Source organism: Rhinolophus hipposideros (assembly GCF_964194185.1).
Source record: "Rhinolophus hipposideros genome assembly, chromosome: 5".
NCBI classification, from domain to species: Eukaryota; Metazoa; Chordata; class Mammalia; order Chiroptera; family Rhinolophidae; genus Rhinolophus; species Rhinolophus hipposideros.
In genome coordinates this window covers 98,369,434-98,395,461 of record NC_138051.1, presented here as the reverse complement: position 1 = coordinate 98,395,461, position 26,028 = coordinate 98,369,434, and the positions used below count along the sequence as shown (strand labels likewise).

Sequence of the window (26,028 nt, the reverse complement as noted above, 5' to 3'; positions counted from 1 at the left end):
TCTTCAGCTACCCACCCATAGCTCCTCCTCACAGTAGTAAGGCCGATCAATGCTATCTGTGCACTTTAGTTTCAATTTGTCTTTTCCAACCTTCACTCCTGACACCTAGTACAAGCCGCCATCATGTTCCTGGATGACAGCAGTGGCCCACCCGCTGCCACTCTGCCCCATGACATTCTACTCCTATCTAGAGCCACTGTTTAATCTTTAAAAGTCCAAAGCAGGCCATCCCAGCCCTGCAAAGTCAGTGAGCTAAATGTGTGTGCAAGCGCTCAGCACACAGCAGCCCCCAGCAATACTTGTGCCTTCTGGACTCCACTGCAGGACACGGCTGCAGCTGCGGCCGCAGGGGGCGGGAGCCACGTGTGAGCAGCAGCAGTCGGTGAGGGCCTTCTCGCTGTCCACTCCACGCAGCACCCATCACCAACGTGGGTTTCTGGATCACCTCGACGAGTCCTTGCTGAGCTGTACAAAATCTGTCTGTTCTTGGTAGGGCCTGGACCCTGCGGCAGCACTGGGCGTCTCACTCGCTGGCTCCTAGAGAAGCCGGCCTTTTCCTGTTCTCAGGGACTTCCTCTCCGTTTGGTCTAAAGCATGTAGGCCAAGCTGTTATCGTGAATGTGTTGGTTTTAGACTCGGGGAACGTGTGAATATTTTCATTTTGAAAAACGTGTTCTATTTTATGAGGCCCTGGTCCCCTCTCTGAGATGGACGCCAATGTGCTTGCACAACGAGACTCTTCCAGCCTGACTTTTGGTCACCCTCTTCCCCATCCAGTGCTCTGGTGTACGATTCAATCCTCCGAGGCATTTTAACACTGCCCAGCGCACCCCTGCATGGAATACTCTCTTCTGCCTGAGCCCGGAGAACTGTTCTCGGCCTTCAAGGCTGAGCACATGTGGAGCCTCCTCTGTGAAGCCCTCTTGGCTCTTTCCCCCAGGGAGCTGTCTGCTCTGCCATGTGCAGCCACTGTCACCGTGCACACCGCTAGTCACTGTATGCCAGCTGCTCACGTCTGTCCCTGCTCTTGGTTACCTGTGGATGCTCAGGCCCAGCTGGAGGCTCAGGAAAGCCCCGTGCTGTGGGTCACCCTCCCTGCTCCGTCTGCCTCTTGTGGCAGGCTCCCGTCCGTGTGTGCAGAGGCCCGGGCAAGAAACTGCCCCTGCCATGAAGTGCTAGGCTGGCACTTCACGTTGTGGGCCGCTGCTCCCACCTCATCCTCACAAAGTTGTGTGGATTTCAGGAGGTGCAACGGCATTATGTGATGACCCCGGGCACACGGAGAGCTCGCAGGCAGGAGTGGTCACGGACCACAGGAAGCGTTTTCTCGGACCACAGGGAGCGTTCTGACAGATGAGGCTTGCTGCTGGGCGCTCTGGTGCCCAGGTGAGCCATGGCACTCGTCACCTGTCAGTGCATTCCTGCCAACACATTTACAAGTAAAATCAAGCTTTGCAACCTTTCCAAGAAGCTGTGTGATCGCTCCAGCTGCTCAGGTTTTAGCTGGGGAACAATTCAGAACCATAGTGACAGGCTGCGGGCCTTGGACAAGCTAGAGCCACACCTGCCGGTATGGATGGGGAAGTGGGTGATGAGTCCCTGGGCCCCAGGGTCCAGACATTACGTGGATGGAACTGTTCTTCCGTCTTTGTGGTGACGTCCTCCAGCCCCTTGCCACTTCCCAATTCCTTTTCCTATGTCCCCTATCATGGCCTCTTCATCACTCACATGGCCACTCTGGGCCACATCTTATTTAAGGTGGGGTCTGAAAAGCAGGGGATACTCTTTTCCCCTGAATTTATCTCTGAAATTATGTCTAAATTTCTCTCTGCTCAGGACAGGGTTGGTACCTGAAAGGTGCTTCAATAAATACTTGTTAAACTGAAATGAAGATGGAGTTAGAGCTTAGGGGATACCGCCTGGTTGCTGCCTGACTGACCCCACGAGAAGGGAAAACTTGATTAGCAGTTCCCTGCAGGGCCGTCCCCTGGTGACAACGGGTCCTGGGGTTAGGCAAGGACTGTCCTTTGATGCTAAGGGACAGAAGCGTCCTGACAGGTCCGGGGACGCCAAGACACCCACCTCTTGGCCAGCAGCTTGTTCATCTCTTCCATGAGGCCTCCTCCTCCACCCCCACTGCTCGCCCGGTTGGCGTCAGACTTGGAGGTCCCGCTGGGACTGGAGCCTCCAGACGCGTCTTCTGGCTAAGGGGAAAGGATGCCGCATTTTAGTCTGCTGTCTGTGGCAGGACATTACTTGAGAAGACGAAGAGGACGTGTGTGAGTGTGGATGTGAGTCCCATGATGGCAGGGCCAGAAGAGGCCCCAGGGGTCATCCAGTCCAATCTCCCCCAACCCCACAGGGACCAGGCCTAGCTGGTCACAGTTAGCAGACACTGCCCAGGTCCACTGGTGCTCAGTCAGCACTCTCGGAAAGGCCAGTGTGACATGAGGGAGTGGAGAGACGATTCTCAGGAAGGAAGCACATTCCCTAGCAGAGGTTAGCGCCACATTCAGCCTCACTCCAGAAGCTCTACCTCCCAGGACGTGTGGGGAAGGGCTCGGGAACTAAAGCTGAGCACTGCAGCATTGGTTCCTGTGATACAAATGGACAGAGTGATGGACTGACATTCACTAGACCCACGTCCTGAGTCGAAACTCTGCGACTTAAATAAGTCGTTTAAACATCTGTGCCTCAGTTTCCTCACCTAAGGGGGAAATATTTCTCGCCTCGCTTGTGAAGGTCAACGTGAGGACCACCTTCTGGTTTACACAGCGCCATCCCACACAGTTCTCACTAAAAACGACCGGCACAGGTGCAGTCTAGGTTGGGGAGGGCGGTGCTTTGCTCAGTGACGAGGGAAGGTCTGTCCACTAGCCAGTTAGAAACCACTCCCCAACCATCCCTCCTGTGCCAGGGACGCTTACCCGCTGGACTCTTCTCAGCTTGGCCCCAGCCAGGGCAGCGGCCAGTCCTGACACGGAGCTCTCATCATGGCTGGTGCCTTGGGCTCCTCCGGCTGGCAGTGGGGGTGGGGGAGGGGGAGTGGCCCCCGTGGGTGGAGGTGGGACAGGGGGCGGGGGTGGGGGTGGAGGCCCACTACACGAGAGGGGGGCGCTGGCTGTAGATGAGGGGTGCCCTGGTGGGAGGATGGGCCCTGAAACACAGTATGGGGCTCAGTCAGTCCCCAGCCCCCAGCTGGTGCTTCCCTGGGAGAGAGGAAAGACACAAGGCAGCCCAGTCCTCTGGGGACAAGGAGCAGCTTAAGGTTGCCTCTTCCATTCCCCCGCCCCTGGGGTGAGCGGGGTCCAGTCACTCCCTACACCGGTCTCCCCAGCATTCTGGGGTCTGGCTGGATCCACATACTCGCTTAACGTCCCTTGAGTTTAGCTAACTTTCTCCCGCACTAATCATGAGTTTCAGTGGGAGAGGAAGATTGCTGGTGGCACAAATTGTACCTTTGTTCCTTCTCAGTACCTTGTACCATCCTAGGCATTAGCAGACATTGGTCCCTGAGATGCAATTGTGACTGACCCTTGGCCTCTGGGGACTGTGGCAGGTGACTGCAGGTTGCAGGGCTGACCGGGCCATGTGTCAGGGAGAACTGCTGAATGCTCGGCAGTCCTCTGTCCCCCTCATCCCCTCTATCCATCGCTGACTGAGCTTCCACTGTGTGCCCGGCACTGTGCCAGGCCATGGGGAAAGTTGGTCACAGGCTCTGCTCATGATGCCCGTGGGGAAGCCATCAGCAATCCCCCAGGTGAGTGCACACATGTAGCTGTGGCAGGGTGACAGTGCCACCCAGAACAGGCACTCGGTGCCATCTTGGCATATAAAGAGGGGCCAGGAGTTCATGGAAGATCTCCTTAGGGAAGTGACAGAGAAGCAGGAGTTAAGTTTGGAGAAGAAGAGAGAGCATGCGAGGTGGGAGGAAGAGGATGGGAGGGGCCTGAGAGCCGGGGGGCAGGGGACCATACCCCTGGAGGCTGTGCTAAGGAGCCCCGGCTGGTCAGGAGTGACAGAGAAGGAAGGGGAGACATGGTGACAGATGTGGCAACGCAGACGTGGACCAGAGTGGAGCAGGCTGACAGGGGTGCCTGCAGCAGTCTGAGTGAGAGGGGTGCTCTCGGCCAGCATTTCCACAAGTGGGGGCTCCTGCAAGCAGCTAGAGCTCGGTTTCCTCCTCAGTAAAACAGGATGATATTCACCGGCTTACTTCACAGGACGTTGGCGAGAATTAAGGCAGGCAGAGGACATGGAAGCACTTGGTAAGTACAAACTCCTGCCCTTGCTGATGGACATCCGTTTTCCAGATAATCCTGTTGCTTCACTGTGCTGAGCTCCAGTCAGTGGCCAGGACTAAGGTGGTACTTCCTCGGGCCCTGCTCTGGGTGCCATTACACCCTGCACTTGGTCACCAGGTGTGCTCCGTGATGATCCAGTGTCATTCACTGTCTTCTTGACTGGACACTGAGCTCCCTGGGGCAGGGGCTGTGTCCCCAGATGGGCTCAGAGAAAGAATGGAGAGGCTGGTGGGGAGGGCGGGCCCAGGCCGAGCTAATCCCCCACCCGGTGCTCTGTTCTCTTGTTCCCCTCGTTTCATCGAATGACTGTCACACTCTGAGACCTATGCAACCAGCAGCGTGCCCCAGAGGGCCCCACGTGCTCCTGGCACCAGCCAAGCGAGGGGCTGCCCACTGGGCGCAGATATGGGAAGCCCCCCAGCCGGGGTGCTCACCTGTGGCTGAGGTCCTTCTCTCTAGAGACTCCTGACGCTGCTGCTGCTCCATCACTTGTCTGAAAAGCAACAAGAGCAGAGCAGGTCTGACTCCTCGGAGCAGAGAACAACGTGGCTCTGTGTCCACGGAGCTCAAGCTGCAGAGTCAGGTTTCAGCGGCTCTCCCCTGGGCTGGGGGGCTCAGCAGTGAGCTCCCCTCAGCCCACCCTGGCTCTGACTGCCACCGGGCTTGCTGTCCCCACTTAACAGAGGCAGGGCACATGACTGGTTCAGGTCCCCAGACAGGTGAGTCTCAGGCACACCTGAACAGGGGGCCCCTCACAAAGGTTTGGGCGACCAACGGGCCGAGTGACCATGCTTTTCCCTAGGCTGCACGGGCACCTGGCTTTGGTGGACTTGTGGCCTCAGCAGACCTGAGCCCAGATCCCCTGTTCTTATTGCACCTGGCTAGGTTCCCTGGATTGATTTCTGGGCATTGTTGGTTGTCAGGAGAAGTAGACGTTAAGGAGGCGTGTCCTCATTGTTTTCACCACAGACCCAGCCGCAGGCCTGGCCTCCATTTAGAGGGCCATTTGGCACAGTGCACTGCAGTGCTACATGTACCTTGGTGGCAACGGACATCCTAGCTCCTTATGGCAGAGTGGCCTCTGGGTGCTTGTAAAGGCCGGTCGAGTGAGGACACTGACCCACAAATACATCCACAGATTCTGGGACAGAGACGCTGGAGCAGGGCGGTGCTCAAGGACTCGTGCAGACCAGGGGTGGCAGTGGGCTCACCTGTGTGCTGCCAACTCTAAGTGCCTGCTATGCAGCACGGGGCCAAGGGTTTCCTGACACCCACCCGGGCCCAGGGGAAGAGCGCGTGGGAGGCAAACAGTGGTCTCTGCGTGGTAGGGAGGGCGGGAAGGGCGGCCGGCAGAGTGTGAGGTTGCGAGCCATGCGTCTGCACCCTCGGTGTACAGTGCGCTGGCATTTTTCTGGTGCCTGGCACAGGGTCTGGCACGCAGCAGCTGCTCAGTAGGTGCTCTGTGAAGGAATAATACATGGATCTCGTCCAGCTGCTTCACCTCAGAGGAAGGTCAAATGGGACCACACTTTACTGCAAAGCCCATTCGGAGGTAGGGAGCTTTCTGGGTCCCGTTCTGGGATCCCCAGCTTTGTGATCACAGGCAAGTCATATCCCTTTCCTGGGCCTCACACTCTGCTCCATAAAATAAGCATAACGCCTGTTTCACGGAGCTCTCGTTAACAATGATGTCTAATACCTAAAAACGAATGGAAAAGACCCTTTAGCATTAAAGGTGGCTGAAAAGCCCCAGCAGCACCTGCATCAGGCATCTCCACCCAAACTGACGAAACATCACCCGAACCCCAGCCTTCCTTGTACAGGCGCAGAAGCCCTCAGCACAATGAGGACGCTGGGAAATACTTAAAAATGCGGTGTGTACTTGTGTTGCTGCTTGTGTGGCAATGGGATGGCCCTGTGCCTGAAGTCACCGCTCACTGTGCCTCCATGTCTGCCATCTCCCCTCCACCTCGCTCTGTGTTAAGTGACCAGCGTGGACCAGGGATAAGCAAGGTTCCGCTCTGTGGTGTGACTTCTGCAGTTCCCAGATTGACCTCCAGGGGCGCTCTGGCCTGTGGACAGCGGAGACTGCGGCCAGTGGCCTCTCCCAGCTTGGACTCGGTAATGCAGCGTGGTGTTCAACTGGTTCTGAGAGCCACTGAAGGGCCTGTTCAGGACCCACAGCCCCTACGCAGCCCCCAGTCCTCGGTCTGGCGGGGCTCACTCACGCCCTTCTCTGGGCCAAGGCAGCCCTGGGACCTGGCAGAGCGCTGAGCTGGGGCGAAGACCAGGCAGCCAGTCCTGGCTACTTTGGGCAAGTCCTTTCCCATCCCTGAGCTTCAGCTGGCTCATGTGAGACAGTACAGGCAACAACAAGACCTGAGGGTCAGTGTGAGGATTAAAACGAGGCAGCGTGTAAAAGCCCTTTGTAAAGTGCTGTATTCCTGAGGGCAGAAAATAGACCTGCATCATCAGTGGGCACGCGGGGGTCATACAAAGGGAACTCTAGGAGGCACAGTCCCATCTCCCCTCACTGTGATAAGCAGAGCCAGGATTAATTGTCATCTTCAAACGGGGAAAGAGGCCTAATAGCCTGCCCAAAGTCCTAAGGACCCCGTCAGAGCCAGAGGTGCTCAGAGATCATTCACTCCTCAGGGAGGGAGAGGCTGGAGTAAAGAATGCTGAGGGAGCCTCACAGCCAGGCGATGGGGACATCACCTCCCGCCCCAGCCCGGGCCCTACTGATGGCCAGGCCCCTGGAGTCACCACCTTGCCCGTAACTGGGGTAAGCATGGCCGGGACCAGGCCTGCTGCCACGCACAGCTCCCAGAGCTGGACGCAAAGCCTCCCAGAGAGGCAGAGCTCCGCAGGGTGATGGCAGCCCGGGTTCAAGTCCTGGCCCCGCCTGTCCTGGCAACATGACCTGGGGAGGCGGCCCCCTCCTTGGCCACCACGACCTCTTGTGTAACTCCAGGACAACAACACTGGTCCCTCCTCCCAGTTCTAACATTGTAGAAGCTGCTCCAAGGGTTGGCTGCCATCCGAGGGCCCACGTCCCATGGGAGCTGCCTCCTCCACAGGCCGGCCCATGAGGACAGCCACGCGGCCCTGGCTCACACAGCGCTCAGGCCTCCGCTGCTTTAACCTCACTGCAGGTGAGCGGGCTATGGCATGCGCCCAAGGTTTCCAGCGAGAGTGGCAGGACCAGGGCTCGTGAGGCCTTCAGAGTGAGAGGAGGGCAGCCCAGGACAGGCCCTCGGCCAGAGCCTCAGTCAGACAGCCCTAGGCGGGGCGTGTTCACCGTCTCCAGCATTGCGGCTTTGGCCCCGCTGCTGGACCCCTCCGTCATGACACCGAGTCCTACACTGGAGGGGCTGAGCTAACCATGCGTGCACTACACTCGGGACACTACCAGGCTCATCACGGGGGCTGAGCGCTGGGGAGTGGGCAGGGCTCGCGTCTGTGAAACCAGGCCCATCATCACTGGCTATGTGGCAATGCACCTACCCCCTTCCCTCCTGGGCAGGCCTGTGCCCCCCGCCCCAGTGTGTGCCTCTGGGAGCCCTGGCCCTCGCTGCTGGTGTGTCCTCTGCTTGCTGAAGGGTGCCCCGGGCCACCAGGCGGGTCCCTGCTAGGTGGGGGGTTACCTTCTCTGGATGTCCATCTCGTCAGGAGAGGGGCCATTCTGCACCTGGCGCTGGGTGGAGGGGCCTGTGGGGCAGAGAAGCACAAAAGTAGGGTGGTTAGTAGAGAAGACCAGCCCCGACAAACACACCTGGAGGCAAGGACCTGTGTCTGCCCTCCTGGTCCCACAGGAGACGTCCTTGACCTTTCAACAGTTGGTTCGCATACCTATGTAATGCCCCGTTCCCATCTGTCCTCTCTCCCTATCTCGTGGCTCTTCCCTTGGAGCCAATAAATGGGATCACATTATCACACGGTTCAAAATCATCCCTTCCAGCTACTGACCCCTCTCCTTCCCTCTGAAACTAGCTATTTCCACTTCCTCACTTGCCACTGTCCCCTCAACCCTCTAACATCTGGCTCTGACCTCTCCACGTACCACGAAGCTGTAACTGAAATCACCAGTGGACTGCCATTACCAAACCCAGTAGATCCGTTTTATTCCACTTTTCGAGCAAAGGAATGACCCTTCCAGCTGGTAAGTGTCAGAGACAGGGTTCAGCTCCTGGTCTGTCTGAGCCACAGCCCGTGTCCCTCGCTGCACTGTGACGCCCTCCTGCCTGCACCCAGGAGTCTGCAGTTGTGGGGCGGGAGGGAGCCGGCGGAGGCAGAGATGGCAGAAGCTGTCTGGCACTGACGGAGCCACGGTGGAGCAGGCCAGGCCTGCCGGGTGCACCTGCGTCCACACGGGGCTGGTGCTGTGCTACATTTACAAGAAAAGCCAGGCTTCTGCCCCAACCTGAGAAAGAGCTCATTGTTCCTTCTCTGTGCCAGCTCAGGTGTCACTGGGGGACTGCAGAGAGTTACAGTGATGGGGCAGGGACTCTGGGCAAGCTGGTCTCATGCCTCGCTGACTAGATAGGGCAGGGGCTTTGTCTCCTCCCTGAGATGAGGTGACAGCGACACAAGCCTACAACAGAGCCCATGACGCGCAGAAGGCCTCTCCCACAGGTGCTCCAGGCCGCTGAGGGATGAGCAGGCTGTGCCTGGATCCGGGGCACGGCAGGATGGAGTGACACAGTCTCGACGTTGAAACTGACCATCTGATTCCATCCAGGACACGCTCGCACCCAGTACAGAAGCCTGGTGGCCCTCCCAGCAGGGACACCCAGCGTAGTCACAACAATGGAAGCCATTTCCCCAAGTGAGCAAATGCTCTTACACTTACCACCCACCCCCTCCCGAAGGTTGCAGTTCCTCCACTGGGATGACAACATGGCTCAAATGCTTTTCTACACTTGGCAGCCCTTTTCATGCCCGAAGTCAGCTGCCATATTCTGCAGTTTCAGAGCCCGCTGTCCTAGGACCCAGACCTGTCTGCCTCAGTCACGTCCTCAGCGAGCTGTGACTCGCTGCCATGACTGCCCTCTTGGCCGCTCCGAGGAGGTTTCAGTTGGGGAAAGAGGAGGGTCCAGGTGGTGGGCAGTGGGCCAGCTGCTGGCGGGGAGGAGGGCAGGGCCTGTCGGCACTCAAGGCACACTTCCCTCGGTGGCCTGCCTGGCCCAGCCCTTCCTGCTCACTGCCTTCTGCTGCTTTCGGGACGGGCAGGAGAGATACCTGAGGACTTTTTACAGAGGTGACTAACAGACACTAAGTGTCTGACATGGTGGCCTGACACGTGACACGCACGGAGTACATGTTAGTTTCCTTCGTCTGTCTCTAAATACATTTGTTTTTGCTTTATTTATTAAAAATAGAATTATGTGCTTTTAAAAAATTGTTTTTTCTGACTATAAATCACGTGTAAGATGTGTTCAGTCTAACAGACATTGGAAAATTTTAAAAGTTTGATAAATAAAATGATCATTCCCCATCAAAAAAGATCCCTGAAGTCTCCTACTTCACCAGGACCAGGTCTTGGGGCTGCCTCCACCGCCCCCCCATCCCACTCCCCCCGTTCTGAGGAAACCAGAGCAAGGACACGAGATTGCGTCTTTACAGCGGCATCAAGCCACCTGCTCAATTTACTTTACTTTAATTCGCACAACCCTGCAGAACAGCGCCCGTGGAGAACTTGTAACAAGTGAAGCAACTGCCCACAAAGGGGAAGGGACTTGCTCAGGGTCTCACAGATAACAAGCGGCAGCGCCAGACTCCAACTACCTGCAAAACCCCACTTCCTGAAAGTGTCACACTGCAGGGACAGATTGAGCCCGGCTTGCAGAGAGGAGCACAGGACAAAGGGCGGCTGGCACGCCGCCAGAGAGCCACGAGCACCTGGTGTCCACGCAGCCACAGGTGTCCCCAGCCCGACCCAAAGGTCTGCGCCCCCACCCACTCATCCTGGCGAGTCAGGAGGGAGTCCAGACGTCTCAGCCCCACCTTCTGGGCCTCAGGCCTGAGCTCTCTCTCCGCTGCTGGCGTGGCCCAGGACCAGTGGACTTCGCCGCGTTCTCAGATCTGGCTTCCGCTGCTGAGCCCACAGCCTGAATCCGGAGTCTGTCCTCTTCCGGGGGCTGAGCCCACCCTGGAGACCCTGCCTAGCACCTGGTCTGAGGGCTGGAGCCCACCCTAGGACCAAGGTCTCACGATGCTTGGGACATACTATCTGCTGAAAGGTTTCTCTGTGTCTACCTGCCTGGCCTGGGCCACTGGCACCGTTTCCCACTCCTTTATCAGGACGGCGGATGACAGCCAGCTGCCTATGTGCTGGTCTTACGCTTGGGTCCCTCATTCGCCTGCTGGGCTGGGCTCTTCTCAACCCTCTCAGCCAGCCTATTCCTTCAGAGGGAGGGGGAAGTTGACAGGACCCCTCGCTGCTCCCAGGGGCTCTGGTCCCTGTACTTGAGACACATTTCAAAATAGACAGCTGGAATTCTAGACAATACAGAGCAGAAGAGACCACATTTGGTTGCATAAGGCCTTCCATTCTTCTTAAGCTAAGAAAATGTTAGTCTGCTTTGAGCTACGAGGGTCCTTGACATTAGGAAGTACAGTCCCTCCCTTTGTTTTAGAGGTGGGCGCTAGGCCCGGGAGGGGTCTAGCCAGTGTCGCATGGGGTCTGCAGCAGACGTGAGCTGCCCACTGTCTCCTTACTCCTGGCTGCTGCCCTGGCAGAGGCGGGCGGGGGGCGGGGAGGAGGACCTCTCCTCCGGAGGACAGTCCTGTGGAGCTGTCTAGGATCCCTCAGGAAAGCCCTGGTAAGGCGCTCCCTAACTGAGGAAACCTCAGGGCGGGGGCACTGGGCAGCTGGTCAGCACTCCCATGTGGCGCAGTACCGAGTTGTTCACAATGATCCCTGTGTGGCGCAAAGGAGCCACGGCAGAGGCCACCTGGCGTGTCCTGGGTCACAGTCACCTCCAGGCCGCAGGTGGCGGCGTGGGTGGGGACCCAGCTCCTGCTGCCCCACCCATGTCTCGTGACTTAGTGAGGCTCATTGCTGCTGGGTCTGACATCCCGACAGAATCTGCCCGCCTCTCCACACCAAGTGGCTGCCTCAGCACCGCCCTGCTGGTCCCACGTGCTGGTGTCCCCCGGGAGCCTCTGCCTCCACTCTCTCCCCTTCTCCCGCCCCCTTCCACAGACATTACAGCCTACGTGATCCCTGGAAACACAAGCCCGATCGCCACCGAATGAGATTCCAGCCCACCCGCAGTAGACCTGCCTTTGCTCCCTGAGCCACGCTACATGCCTGCTTCCCAGCTGGCTGTCTGTGTGGGCTGCTCAGCCCAGCCGGGCACTTCCTTCACCTGCCACGTCATCAAGGCCCAACTCCATCGTCTCCTCCTGCAGGACGCCTTTCCCACCACCTCATGCTCCTCTCTGCTTCCCTCTCACAACTTTCTAACAAAGATTACAGTCATTTGAAGGCTGAAGGAAGTCTTCCCTTCCCTATGAGATCCTGAGCTTCCTGGGGGCAGACACCACATCTCTTAGTCATCACTCCATGTGTAAGGCCTGGCTCACGTCAGACAGTTGGTATATTTTACTGACTTGAGTTGGGGAGGTTAGAGGGAACTGATGACCAGCTCTGGGGGAACAAAGCACAGGTGACGAAGGAACGGGCCCAAACTGGCTCAGATGAAAATAAAAACCTAAGAAGTGAGCTACAGAAATGCCAGGCTTAGCAGGCATCCCCTAAAGTCATGCTTGTTCAGAGAGTAGGCTGAGCAAGGAAGAGTCCTCAGGTTGACTGGTCCTGCCAGCATGGGAACCCACTGCTGCCGGGGGCCTTGGGCTAACCTGAGATGGGGCTACTGACCCAGGACGTCACACCAGTTTCAGCCGTGGTCTCTGGCAGAGCACAACCCCCGGCTCCACGCGTAGCTGTGTGCTGACTGCGGAGTCACCTTCTGTGGTCGTCAGAGCCCCCCTTTGTGTGGTACGGCGGACACATCTAAAGATCACATTTAACTGCTTTGTTCCCACAGGTGCTAATCGGGGCAGGTGTGGGAATGAGAGGACAGAGGGAAAAGACCCCCCAGCTGTCAGCCGTGTCCTCCTCGACAATCCACCTGTTCCTCTCTCTAAAATGGGATTATGAATACTAATGCGAATGGTGGCACCCATAAAGCTGCTGTGAGCAATAAATGAACTGAATGAAAAAAGCACTGGGTAAACCATGAAGCCCTGAAAAATATTAGTTTTTAATTATTATTTAAGGCAAATTCTTTGGTTGATCTCTCACTGAGTTCACCATCTCTTGCTCATCGTTAACCTACCTGTGCACTTGCACTCGAATGGCCCTTTGCCCCCCGTTGGGCTGCTGGTGCAGTTAGGATGGGGCCTCCCTTCCCTTCACAGGGGCTTTCTCCTCCGCGAGCCTCCCGCTGCCTGTCACCACTGCCCAGCTGCTTCTACCCCGAGGCAGAGGGAGTGGAGAGGCTCTGAGGGGGCACTTGCCAGAGGCCATGAACCTGTCAGTCTGGGGCAGGGGTCTGGCCCACCCACTGGGGCTCCAATTAAGATAATTCTCGCCCTTCTGTCACTTGCCTCAATTTGCCAAAATTAAGAGCCTATTTATACTACAGACCCGTGAAAAAGAGGAAGGGAAACTGAAGGTGGAACATTAAACAAACATCGGGGAGCAGGGAGCCTGTGAATTGGTGGTGTTCTGTGGGTCCAGCCCATCAAAGTCACACCCTGCCAGCAGGCCATGGCAGATGGTGGCCTGTGCCCTGACACACATCCTATCTGAATACAGAGGAGCAAGGGGACAGAGGCGAGACCCAAGCTGACACTCACATGCAGGCTGGCCTCTCTAAGTCCCGCTGGACCAGGATGCTTCTTGGGGAAGGAGCTGACTTCTTGCTGACTCCGAGGCCCACTTTCCAGCTTCAGATCTAAGTTCCTTCAAATACTCACTTGTATTCCACAAACATGGTGGTAACCCAGAGGGGGTCTTTTTACCCTTGGGGTCATGAGGTGGGAGAACACAGCAGAGAAAGCAAAACTAGACGAGAGGGTGAGGCTGGGTGAGACTCCAGCCATGAGCCCACCTAGGAGGGGGCGGTGTGGGGGTGGGCAGAGGGGACGGGAGCTAGCCTCGGGCTGCAGATGGCTGAAAGACCTAAGGTGAGAGTTAGTATGGCTGACGTTGGCTAGACTGAAGGAGAAAGTGGGGCCAGGAAGTCTGAAGTCATCTCTGAGTGGGTCAACAGTGTCTCTACCTGGGGGCCCTGAAGGCTTGGGGCCGCCATGCCTCCTCGGGTTCCCACCTGTGAGCAGGTGGTAATGACCACCCTGCCCTTCAAAGGACTGCCCAAGGTGAGATGAGAGCGACCTGGGTGGCACATACTGCACCCTTTCTAAAGGCTTCTATAGCCTCTGTCTCCGACATAAGGATTTGACAAAGGATTCGACTGTGAGGACGACCATCTTCAGGAAAGCTGCTCTTGTTTAACAGAAAGGGGCAGGGAGATCAGATGAGGGGACAAACGTGAGCGCACATGCACAAGCTTCCAGGAGACTGCACCAGGTGTGGCTGGCACCCCGCCCCCTCAGCCTTGTTGTGGAGCTGAGAAGTGGGCAGGTAACAGGCCGGGCCCAGGTCACGCTCAGCTGTGCAGGGGGCACCTCCTCATGGGGACTGCTCGCGCCGGGCCCCTGTCCCCTAGGATACATTCTGTACACCTCCACATACCAGCAAAGCCAGTGAAAGAACCCAGGCAGACAGAGCAGTCTGACTTCCACTCTCCAGGGCCCCATTTTCTTCTTCTCCATATTCCTAGCACCTAACATGTTCTTGGTGTGTGGTCATCGTTCGATAACTATGTGTTGAAGAAATGAATGACTGGGCCCAAGCTAACCGTCTGAAGGTGTCTAACCAACTGCTGAGATTACAGCAGGAGACACATTCTTAATGCTCTCGTTTCACAGCTGGAAACAGTCCGTGGCTGGGCCGGGGCTCATGCCTCATAAGATCTCATAAGATATGAGAGCAGATGAGACACTGCAGGCCACCAGTGGTGGTAGCACATGGAAAATACAACTGGAATGGATAGGTAAGAGAGAACTCAAGTTTTACTGAGTAGTTATTATGGTACGTGCTGGGTCCTGTGCCAAAGAAGGTGACATTTAATCTTCACGTTCATCCTAGGAGCCTTGGTATGATGTCTATTTTATCCATAAGAAAGCTGAGAAATTGGAGTACTTCAGTAACATCTTCACGGCCACTCGGCAGGTAAACAGTGAAACCTGCTTTAAACCCAGACTAGAGGATTCTAGAGTGAGTCGCCAGGTTAAGGATGTGCTGTTGAACTTCACCTCCGGGGTAAGGAAGGGGAGGCAGGAGAGACGGGGGAGAGGAGCAAAGGGTTCTAAAGAGGACTGGAAAGAGCTGAGCAAAAGAAACCACCAGGTCAGGAGGTGGGGGTTGGGGGGGAGAGAAGGGAGACAGGCAGGGAGGCAGGGGGCCTGGTGGGGAAGCAGCCTCGGCTGGACCGGCCTGGCGCTCCTTTCTTGGCAGGAGCCCCACCACACACAGCAGCCTCTTAGTGCCCACCAGCCTCTGGAAAGCAAGACGATCTGCCTCCCTGCTGCCATCTTGCCTGTCCCTGCCTCGGTGCCCCATCCATGGAGTGCTCGAGCCAGGTGCAAACAAGTGCTGCTGTCCCAGAAGAAAGATGTGGATCACAGGCTGTCTGTCAGCTCTACAGGACCTGAGGGGCCACTGGTCCAGCTTCCATGCAACAGGCCAATATGTGTGATGGGGCCTAACCGCCCAGCGAGGGGAACCCCAGAGGCGTCCGGTGTAGGGCAGCCTGTCACTGCCCCCACATCTTCCTCCCAGAGTCCTGAAATCCACCTCACTAGCACGGCTCCCAAAGGTTCCTGTCAGGACCCCACAGGCGGTCTTTCAAGCGGCGGCGTGGCGGCCTGTGGGCCGTGAGAATAGTGCTTGCGCCCCCACTCCAGTCCTCACCCAGGGAGCACAGCCTGGTCCGCCCGCTGGCCCTCATTCCCGTTTTCCGGCCCCTCCCCATCCCGGCTGGCCTCTTCTGGACTGTTCCAGTTCATACAAATCCCTTGAGGGTGAACTAGGAACCAGGAGACCCAAGTCCCTGTTGGAGTTTTGCTTCAGTGCTGTGGGGAAACAGCTGGGCCTCAGTTTCCCACAAAGTAAAAAGGATGGAACCGAGGGTCACTGATTCTAAATCTCTACAATTTGAAGGGACAAAGAAGGAAATATACCCAAATGTAAACAGCGGCCATTTCTGGATCGTGGAGTTATTTTCCTCTTCTTGAACTTCCAAATTATGCACAGCAGGACGCGTTACCTTATAATAAAGACAGAAATGGCAGAGTGCCCACAGAGGGGACAAGCCCTCTGCTGTGACTCCATCCCCATGGTCTGGCTGGTGCAGGGCAGGCACTCCAGTTACATAGCCTCAGGTGGGCAGACAAGCTGAGGCATTGCTGACACCTCCTCCTGAGAAAGGCCATCCTCCTACCGTCCCATTAAGATTTATGAGGCTCAGGGACACCAGCCCCCAGCTCCTCTGGGACAGAAGGGACAGGCCAGGTTTCGAGTTAGCCTCTGTAGGAAAAGCATCCCCTGGGCTTCCTGAAAAGATGGAACCTGAACCCCCCAGGAGTGCCAGAGACAAAGGACCCAGCACCTGCTCAGTGACGCTTGATGGAATTTCTGGCCAGCAAGCGACAGCCACCTGGTCTGCGCTGGGCAGAGGCCCAAGCCCCTCTGAGCTCCCTCCCCCAGCCTGCCATCTCTCTGGCTGGCTCCTCTTTCTCCAGAAGGCCCCTCCATTTTGGATTGACTTCGAACGGCACTTTGACATGGGGGCAGCCTTCCCACTCCAATTCCCTAGCACACCCTCCCCTCTTGTTTCAAGGTTCCCGCTGCCAAGCAAGCCAGTGTCCATGTGGGAATGGAGCCTGTGATCTGTGTCTAAGGCCACACAGGAATTGGTGGCAGAGCTGGGACCAGCGCCCAGGGCTCTGTCCACCCCAGCACACTGATGCCCAGCTCTGGTTAGACAAGCAGCTGCCCCCTCCATTCTCAGGGAGCCAAGGTCATGCACCCTTCTTCCCCACCCCCGAGCTCGGTCAGCAGCAGACACACCCTGACTGCCTCCCAAGTCGAACACCTGTTTACTTGCTTGGGTGAGTTTTCTAGTGCCTTCTCTGCCTGGTCCTTACCAGTGAGTGTGGACTGATGGGGGCTGATAGGTGAGGTAGTTCACTTTTTTCTACTCACACTGCAGAGCCAGCTGGTTTATCACCTACTCTAACCCCACAAGGGACCCTTATCCCTGTCCACCAGTTTCAGTCCAACCCCACGGTGACCAATGGTGAAAGTAGCATCTAAGAGGTCAATGTCTACTTGACCCGTGGGCCTGGAAGGTCAGCACGCGCAGACATGGGGATTGCAGTCCAGACAGGGGCTAATGCCCAAGGCCACACTGATAGAAGCAGCTGCAGCCCTTGCAATTAAGTATCAACATGGACGTCAGGGAGGAGGCCTTTCCATTCTGGCAGTGAGGGCAGGAGGCCAGCTGTGCCGCCCTGGGTGCCATCTCCCTGTCCCTCTTCTGTGCACAGGGGTCCCGAGGCCCAGATAAAGGGAGGCACACATCCTAAACTGGAGGAAAGCAGGGCTAAAATCCAGTCTCTCTGCTTCCAGACCAGGACACCGCCAACAGCCTGGTTCGTCCCACTCAGGCTGTGGTCGTCAGGCCACTTATTTTCCTAGTAAAATATTTTTTCCTCTTTCCTAGCAAAGCTCATTTCAGGACACACAACAAATCACGAAAAGAATCTCAAACAGAATAAAGTGCAACAAAAATCTGTCACACCTTTATAGTGTGTGTGACAAAGCTCCTTCGCATCACTTTTGTGATGAACCTGCTCCAGGGCAGGGCTGATCAGATCTAGTCTACAGATGGGGAAACTGAGGCTCAGAACGGGTGAGTGACTTGCTTAAGGCTATGCGTTTCTTAAGGGACCCATGCTGCTGGGCAGGAGCCCACATTTCCCAACGCGCAGGCCCGCACGCTGCTGCTTCTGCCCGCCACTTCTGTACGGGCTCAGTGCAAAGAGCATCTTAACCCTCTGCGGCCTCAGTGGCAGGTTCTTCATCCCAAGACCCAGAGCTCATACCCTCCCCGCCACCTCCCACCCCAGAGCAGCTGGGAGCGAAAGGAGAGGCCCGTGAGGAGCAGGAAGGAGAGGGAGGCGCTCCCATCACCTACAGTTCACTCTGCAAAGCACGGTGCAGTCGCAGTGGCAGAAGCAGAAGCAGTGGAAGGTCCACTCCCTGCTGACCATTACGGGCAGGCCCCTGGGCGCAGTCCGGGAGGTGCACTTCTCGCATCCTGGCCACTTACCTCTCCTTCCTCAGCCGCCTGGCTCATGCAGTGGGAAACCGATCCTCGGGCGGCCGTCAGATGGGCTTCACCACTTCAATCTTTAATGCGGCTGCCCAGCTAACCTATCAGAACCCTCCTGTCTACCCGATTCCAGCAGGAGCTGGGGGCCTTGGGGGAGGGTCCGGACCCCATGGGGGGCCAGCCCAAGGGCCCTGGTGACACCAGCTGCCTGCCAGAAGAAACCTCCCACTGTAATTCTCCTCTCGTCCCCTGCGGGTGACGGGATGGGATAGGGTGGGCGCAGAGCCAGAAGGGAACAGGTGACTGGCCAAAAGAAGAGCTCCTGGGCACTATTCAATGTGGCCACTGTCCTTCCCAGGCTCTCTCCAGGTGTCCCTGCCAGCTGCTCCTTGGTCTTCCTTTCCTCCCATCATGTCTGCTGCTCTCTTAACCTATTCATGCCCTCCCGTTTTCTTTCCCTGTCCAACCAGCTCCAAGGCCCACAGGACATGGCTACTTCAACAAGACAGGGAAGCATGCCTGTCTCCCGCCGCCCTGGGAGCCCTTCCTGCTGCCACACCTGTGGCAGTGGCCGTGCCTTGTCCTGGGAAGCTGGCAAACCGCCAGGACCCAGGTTAGGCCTCTGTCCCCGTGGAGCCGGCCCTGTGCCTCTCTGAGATCTCCGCCTACTCTGCCTCCATGTTCTAGGGAACACACTGACTGCCAACGTCGAGGTGCCGTCCACGGCACTGGGCCGTGAGCTCCCTGAAAGTGAAGTCCACAACCCTGCACATGGCCTGTCCCAAAGTGCGCAGACAATGTCAGTGGGACACGCCTGAACGTGGCATCACCTCCCACTCTATCAGAAACCCAAATCAGCATCTTTGTTCAAAGTAATGCCAGCTTCCTAGGCTGACTGTGCTTTCCCTGCTCTCCGCCCTCTACTGGTCTCCAGAAAATGCCCTCTCTCAGGTCACCTTCTCTGCCTAGATCCCAGCCTCATGCTCTCTTCCTGGGGGGCTTTCCAACCGCCCCCACTTGTCTCTCTGCCTCAGGCTTTCGAGCCCATGTTTTCACCCGAAACATCAGAAGGCATAGCTCTTCTGTGATGTTCCCAGCCAGGGAGCTAGTGGCTGCCATTGGTTCCCATGGGAACTCCTTACTTTGGGACCTGAGGCCCCCTTCAGCGCCCTCTTTCCCTATTTGTGACCTACTTGGGTCAGGCACCATCTCCCTTAATCATCCATTGTGGATACTGTTTTCTCTTTACAAGCGTTTCCTTAGATGGAAATGCAAATATGCACGGATTTGTAGGGTATAACAAGACTTCAAAGAAATGTGGAACCCCCCACCCCAGACTCACAGCCTAGGAAGGGCATCTGAAGGTTGGCAATTTCTCTCCATTTCCTCCCCGACTTGGGGCTCACACGGCGCTGCAGGTCCAAATCCTTGCCCAGATGATTAACACATTGATTCTTGTAGGCTTTGGGACCTTGGGCAGCTGGTTACTTTCCTCTTTGGGACTTAACTGCCCCCCTGTGGGGCTGAGCTAGTGAGGAAGCATCTCGATGCGGGGGTAGCAGCACCCACCATTTACGGACTGCTCAGTCCGTGCCAGGCGCTGTTCTGAGTACAGGGACTTGAAGCCACTTAGAGCTAAACTGAGTCCTTGCTCTGTCACTTATCCTTTGACTTTGGGCAGGTTACTGAATCTCTTTCACTCTGTTTTCCTGTTTGAAAACTAACGGAAGCACCACCGGTCTCGGCATGTGGAACAAGGACACGTGAGTATCAGCCGACCGTCTCATACAGTGCTGGCCTCTCTCCCTGTTAGGTAATTCTGAGTGACTATGTATTTAAAACATTTCATATTTGTACCTATGAAATTCTCGTAACACATGCCATGAAGGGGACAGGCATGGGTTGTCACTACTCCACTGGGCCACGGATGCCCAGAGAGATTAAACCTTGCCTGCACCAAATGAGTGAGTGACAGAGTCGGACCCAGAACCAGGTCCTGCAGCCGCTGGCCCCGCTCACAGCCAGCATCCGCTGTCTCTTCACAGGTCACCTCTGCAAGGGGTTGTGTTGTGCCAACTGCCCGGAGGAGAGGCCTCAGGGGCAGCCTCTGTCCTTGGTCTCCAGGGGTCAGCAACGGACTACTTGGCTTCAAAGAGTGGTGCATGTTGGGAAAAAGCACCTGGAGAAACGGAAGGCGAAGCTGTAACCAATCCTAGGATGAGGTCTCAGCAGATCCATGTGTTAATTCTCTTGGGCTTCAGTTTCTCGTAACTTCCAACTAGAGAAGACACACTGCAGGAAATCTGCAGACTTTCATAGCCTTGCAGGTGGACGGTGCCCACACTGCAGGGCTCAGACCCTGGCTGAGTTGCCTGCTCTGCCTCTAACTGCTGGATGCCCCAGGAGGCGAGTAATGACATTTCAATATTAGTGTTTGCAAAAGGCATAAGGAGGAACGTGTGCTACTGTAACACAGTCAGGCAGATCGCTGGATTTGAACCTTGATTCTGCCGGAGTCGGGCTCTCCAGGCTAGTTTCTCCACCTATAAGACTAGGGTCTTACTTAACACCTACATTTCTCAAAGTATTCCAAGAGGAGAGAAGGCTCCCAAGCTCATTCTACAAGACCACCATTACTCTGATTCCAAAACCAGACAAAGACATTACAAAAAAAGAAAATTATAGGCAATGCATTAAAAAGATCATACACTGGCGATCCATGGGAACAGGGGGATGCCTTCCCAGGGTGCTTTAGGCCTCGGCCCCACAAACCTGAACTGCATGTAATAAACTGTGTTGACGGGAAAAAAAAAAAATCAAAACAGTGTGGTACTGGCATAAAAACAGACACATGGATCAGTGGAACAGAATAGAGCCCAGAAATAAACCCACACCTGGGTTTATTTACTCTACAACAAAGGAGATAAGAATATACAATGGGGTAAAGACGGGTTCTAGTTCACTGTTGGTGGGATTACAGGTTGGTACAGCCACTGTGGAAAACAATATGGAGGTTCCTCAAAATATTAAAACTAGAACTACTGGGCCGGCCCGAAGGCTCAGGCGGTTGGAGTTCCGTGCTCCTAACAGCCGAAGGCTGCCGTTTCGATTCCCACATGGGCCAGTGGGCTCTCAACCACAAAGCTGTTCAGTTTGACTCCTTGAGTCCTGCAAGGGATGGTGGGCTGTGCCCCCTGCAACTAGAAAACGGCAACTGACCTGGAGCTGAGCTGCACCCTCTACAACTAAGACTGAAAGGACAACAACTTGAAGCTGAATGGCACCCTCCACAACTAAGACTGAAAGGACAACTTGACTTGGAAAAAGTCCTGGAAGTACACACTGTTCCCCAATAAAGTCCTGTTCCCCTTCCCCAATAAAATCTTTAAAGAAAAAAAAAAAAGAACTGCCTCATGACCCAGCAATTCCACTTCTGGGTATTTAGCCAAACAAATGCAAAACACTAATTTGAAAAAATATATGCACCCCTACGTTCATTGCAGCATTATTTACAAGAGCCAAGACATGGAAGCAAGTGCCCATCAATAGACGCATGGGTAAAGATGTGATAGACACACACACAATGGAATATTACTCGCCCATAGAAAATGAAATCTGACCATCTGTGACAGCATGGAGGGACCTAGAAGGTTTGCTGAGTGTAGTAAGTCAGACAGGGTGTGATAAATATCATACGATCTCACGTGTGGAATCTAAAGACCAAAGCAGAAGCAGACTCACAGGTACAGAGAACAAACTGATAGTTGTCAGAGGGGCGGGGGCTTGGAGAGCTGGGTGAAAAAGGGGAAGGGACTAAGAAATACAAACTGGCAGTTACAAAATAGCCAGGGGAAGCAAAGTACAGCATGTACAGCATAGGGAGTATAGTCAATAACGTTGTAATAATTACGTATGGTGCCAGGTGGGGACTAGACTTATCGGGGGAGCATTTCGTAAATTAGATAAAGGTCTAACCACTATTCTATATACCTGAAATTAATGTAAAATAACACTGAATGTCAACTGTAACTGGGGAAAAAAAAGACTAGGGTCTTCGCTGATTCCATGTTTCCCCGAAAATAAGACCTAGACAGACAATCAGCTCTAATGCGTCTTTTGGAGCAAATATTAATATAAGACCCGGTCTCGTATTATATTATAGTACATAAGACTGGGTTTTATAGTAAGATAAGTTTTGCTCCAAAAGACGCATTAAAGCTGATTGTCTGGCTAGGTCTTATTTTCGGGGAAACACGGTATAACCCTTTTAAGGTCTTTCTCCTTTTCCATACCATGAGCCGATGAACTAGTCGTGGTTAATTAATTAAATGTATTTGTTTCTTCAACAAGTATTTGTTCCCAGTTTTTTACTCCAATGGAGGGAAGTTATTCCTAGACCAGATCACCTACAAATATTCTGTTAATTACGCTTGGTTTGGCTAATCTCCAGCTGTGCCTCGGTCCCTGCGGTCTCCCCGTGCTGGCCACACCTGCACTCTGTTGGAGGCCAGTCCATTCTCTGCCCTCTACTCCTAACCTGGAATGGCCCTTCCACTTCAAGGATGAGCACCCCAATAGCTTGGTGTGCTCTGGGGGTATGTGGGGAAACAGGGAGAACACTGACCAACCCTCTAGGGCATCAGTTCTCCTGAATGGTAAGTAGTTCAAAATGGGGAAATAAGCACAGATAAGCAGAGAGTGAAAGGGGACTCTGGAGACTGGGGGTCTCTTTAGGCCACAGGAAAGGCGGGTTTCTGGCCGCCATTCAAGGCCCATCGACCCACGCCAGGTGGAGCCTCCAACTGCTCTTGCCTAACTTCTGTGGTTCTTCTGGAGGATACTTGCAGCTTCCTGAAATGTTTCTTTTTTCCTGCCTTCCTCTGTGGCTCCTCGGCCTGTGATGTGCCATGTTCCCACGTGTGCCCGTAAACCCCGCCGTCCTGAGGCCTGCTCAGGGACTTCCGTGAAGCTTTGTGACATCTTCAGAGGGAACACGCCTCCTCCGAGCTCTGCCTGGCTTAGGCAGCCTTTTACTAGAGCTAAGAAGGTGCTTGTCTGCTGCCCCTGCTGGACTGTGAGCACCTTGCCTGAGAGAATTACCCTACGTGTCTGCGTCCACCTCACCATGTCTAATTCTGTGACAAGCCCTTATTATCACTCCATGGAATGCATCAGAAAATGGGGTTTCAGAGGCATGAACCACCCACCTAACTGGTGGTAAAGCCGGGTCAGGCCAGGACTCTTTCGGCTACACCTTTCTGTCACCCCCAACAGGGCACTGTGTTCCTATAAAACAGGGAGCAGGCAGGGGCGCCGTCACGTACCAGGGTTACGGAGGCCAGCTGGCCAGAGCAGGCGACCAGCGACTCCACTCAGGACCAAGCACTGGCCGCAGCACAGGGCTGCGGGGAGCTCTGGGCCTCAGAAAGCAGCAGGCCAGCTGCGATCTGCCCGGAGAGCCGTGGCTCCAGGGCGGGTGTCAGGCTGTGACTGCTCCCCTCGGAGGTTCTGTCTGGCACGGAGAGGAGGCTGTGAAAGCCTGGGGCGCGCAGGGTGCCTTCCTCACGGCTCCAGAAGGTCTAGGCCCTAGAATAGGATGCTCAAAGGTCGTCCTTCAGGACCTGGCGCTGCCTGTCTCGATCTCACCTGCCCCTATGCCCTCCAGGATGAGCAGCTGTCCTGTGAATGGCGCCAGGCTCTCTCACCTCTGTGCCTCCATAGGCATGGCCGCCTTCTCTCCTCGAACCGGCAAACGGCTAACATCCTTTAAGAGCCCGGGCAGGCATGCCCGCCCAGAGGCTGCCCTGAGAGCCTGCGTGCCGGGCCTCCTGTCTAGGCCCCCACAGACCCTGTACCCCCTCGTCACAGCACTTGCCAGCCTGTCCTGCCAAGTCTCTCCTCCCCACCTGACCAAGCTCCGTGAACGTCTTACTCATCGTCTTGTGCTGGCCCACGGCCCGGGAGAGATGCTCAGTAAATGGCTGTGGGCTCACTCGTCACACAAATACCGCTGAGCGAGGCACTGGGGACACAGCTGCGGCACAACCTGCTCCCTGGACTTAGGTGCTGGAGAGGAGAGATGGGAAAAGACACAGCAGGGAAGACAACTGCAGTGGCAGGTGGGTGGGTCCCACCTCTCCGACGAGGTGACGAGTGAGCAGAGGTGTGAGGGTGGGAGCCATGGGTTACTTGGAGGGAAGGACATTTGAGGCACAAGGCACATGAGGTGAAGGCCCTGGGTCAGAAGCATGCGCGCGGAAACAATGAGGAAGCCAGCATAAGAGGTAGAGAGTGGGCAGGAAGTGAATCAGGAAGGAAGCCAGGGCCATGCAGGCTTGGTAAGGATCTGGATTTGATTCTGAGTAAGACTGCAGCTCCCTGAAGAGTCCTGGGCAAGGGCTGACCTGACTCGGAAGGTCAATCTGCTTTGTGTGGACAACAGAAGGTCCCAGGCCAAGCGTAGACGGCAGGCAAATTTCGTAGGTTACTATTGTGAAAACGCAGTCGTTTGTTGAATGAATGAATGGATGAAGGCAGGCTGCAGAGAAGCAGGTGGGGGGCAGAGCCTCAAATGCTCACACTCTGTCCACTCTAGAAGCTGCAAGTTGTAGGCCAAGCTCAGCACTTGGGTTTCTGAGTTCCTGGGACGGTGACTTACTAAGATGTGTGAGTTGGCTCTTACCCCGTGTGAGCTAAACATGGCAGAAGGCTGACCTGTGACATGATCATTCTTTAGGAAAGGTATTACACATGCGAGGTGAGAATAAAGAAAATAGAGGCTAATGAATTTCTGACTTACTTCAGAAGATGTGGGTACTTGGCTATAAAGATGGGTCGGGTTAAATGCCAGTAACAACGAACCCATGATCACACTCAGTTAGGATTTACAGAGCACGGAGGCCGCGGCTGACCAGGTTTCCTGGAGACAATCTGGTCCAATGGGCAGAGACCTGGACTTGGAATCAGGAGACAGGGGCTGTCACTCCCTGCTGTGGCCTTGGACAAGTCACTGACTGCTGTGGGCCTTGGTTTCTTCATCCTTAAAGTGGGGATACAATTCTGACGTCTCCCTGACAGTCTCAGGAGGACGCCAGGAAGACCCAAAGGAGACGAGGTCCAAGCACAATGACGTGTGGGAAGGCAGGGCCTGCACCACAGAAGACTTGTCCCTTTCCTTAAGGAGCACGTGGGTGACACCCCTGGGGGTGTCATTGCTTCTTCCCATGCCAGTCATGACTCTGGCCATTGCTGAGGGGTGAGTTCCCAGGACAGAGTCTTGGGACTGGGTGCTCTAGGAATGGCAATGACAGCCTGTATTCTTATGGTGCCTTACAGCTTACAGATTCCCATCCAGTTTATCATCTCAGCGTCACAACAGCTTTGTAAGTGGTTATTAAGTTTGTTTTAGAGATGAGGAGACCAAGGCTCAGGGTGGTGACATGGCTTGCTCAAGGTTTAACAGCTGCTATGTGTGACAGGGCCTGGATCATGGGCATGGCACCCTGTCACCTGGCCCAGAGTCTGTGTCATTCCTGTCAGTCACCTGTGCTTGCCCAGGCTGCTCACTGTGCCCCAACCTGAGGTGCACAGGCAGGCACGGGCGAGGCAGCATTCTGTCATGGACCATTTGCTCTCTCCAGCCCTAACTGGGCAATGCTGTCCAGGCCGTATCTACGGAAAACTAAAATCCCCAGAGACATCTTCCCATTAGTGACAGGAAGACAATCCTGGGGTTGGTGGAAGGAGGAGGTCCTTCTTCTCCAGGATGTGAGCTGCAAACCATAACTCTTTAGAGGAAGACAATGGTGGCAGCAGGATGTTCAGAAAATCAGAGGGGTACAAAGTCCTGCAATGTGCAGAGGGAGACCCCTAGGGTCAGGTGGAGCTTCTTCGGGGACCACCAAGGTCTGCTTGTGTCCCCAGAATCCTCCTTAACTTCAGATCCCCATCTACCCTCAGTCCCGCAGGCCAGGATCACGCCCCACTTCCCTCATCCCCCAGCGCTCCCCACCATCCCAGCCTGGTCTCCCTCTGTGTCCCAAAGCACGGGCGACGGGCGTCACTCCCGGAGCGGATATCGTTAATACTTCCAATATACTTTTTTAAAAGAGTAACTTCAAATAGCTATATAATTTACAGGTGACAAAGAACTTTCACAACGCTGTCCTCACAACAACCCTGCGAGGTAGGTAAGATCAACCTATTGTACAGAAGGAGAAATCGAGTCTCAGGAAGGTGACTCATCCAGGGCG

At 55.4% G+C, this 26,028-nt stretch overlaps 1 protein-coding gene across 5 annotated transcripts in view; it reads right to left on the bottom strand.

The window, feature by feature from the left end:
- Positions 1-26,028, bottom strand: part of EVL (Enah/Vasp-like) — a 139,383-nt gene that overhangs the window by 11,953 nt on the left and 101,402 nt on the right. For all 5 annotated transcript variants that reach the window (XM_081048437.1, XM_081048440.1, XM_081048436.1 and 2 more), the window contains exons 4-7: positions 7,952-8,015; positions 4,739-4,797; positions 2,928-3,157; positions 2,083-2,204 (exon numbers count right to left, since the gene is read on the bottom strand). In XM_081048437.1, the coding sequence (XP_080904563.1) occupies positions 2,083-2,204; positions 2,928-3,157; positions 4,739-4,797; positions 7,952-8,015 (475 nt within the window). The remainder of the gene's footprint in view (positions 1-2,082; positions 2,205-2,927; positions 3,158-4,738; positions 4,798-7,951; positions 8,016-26,028) is intronic.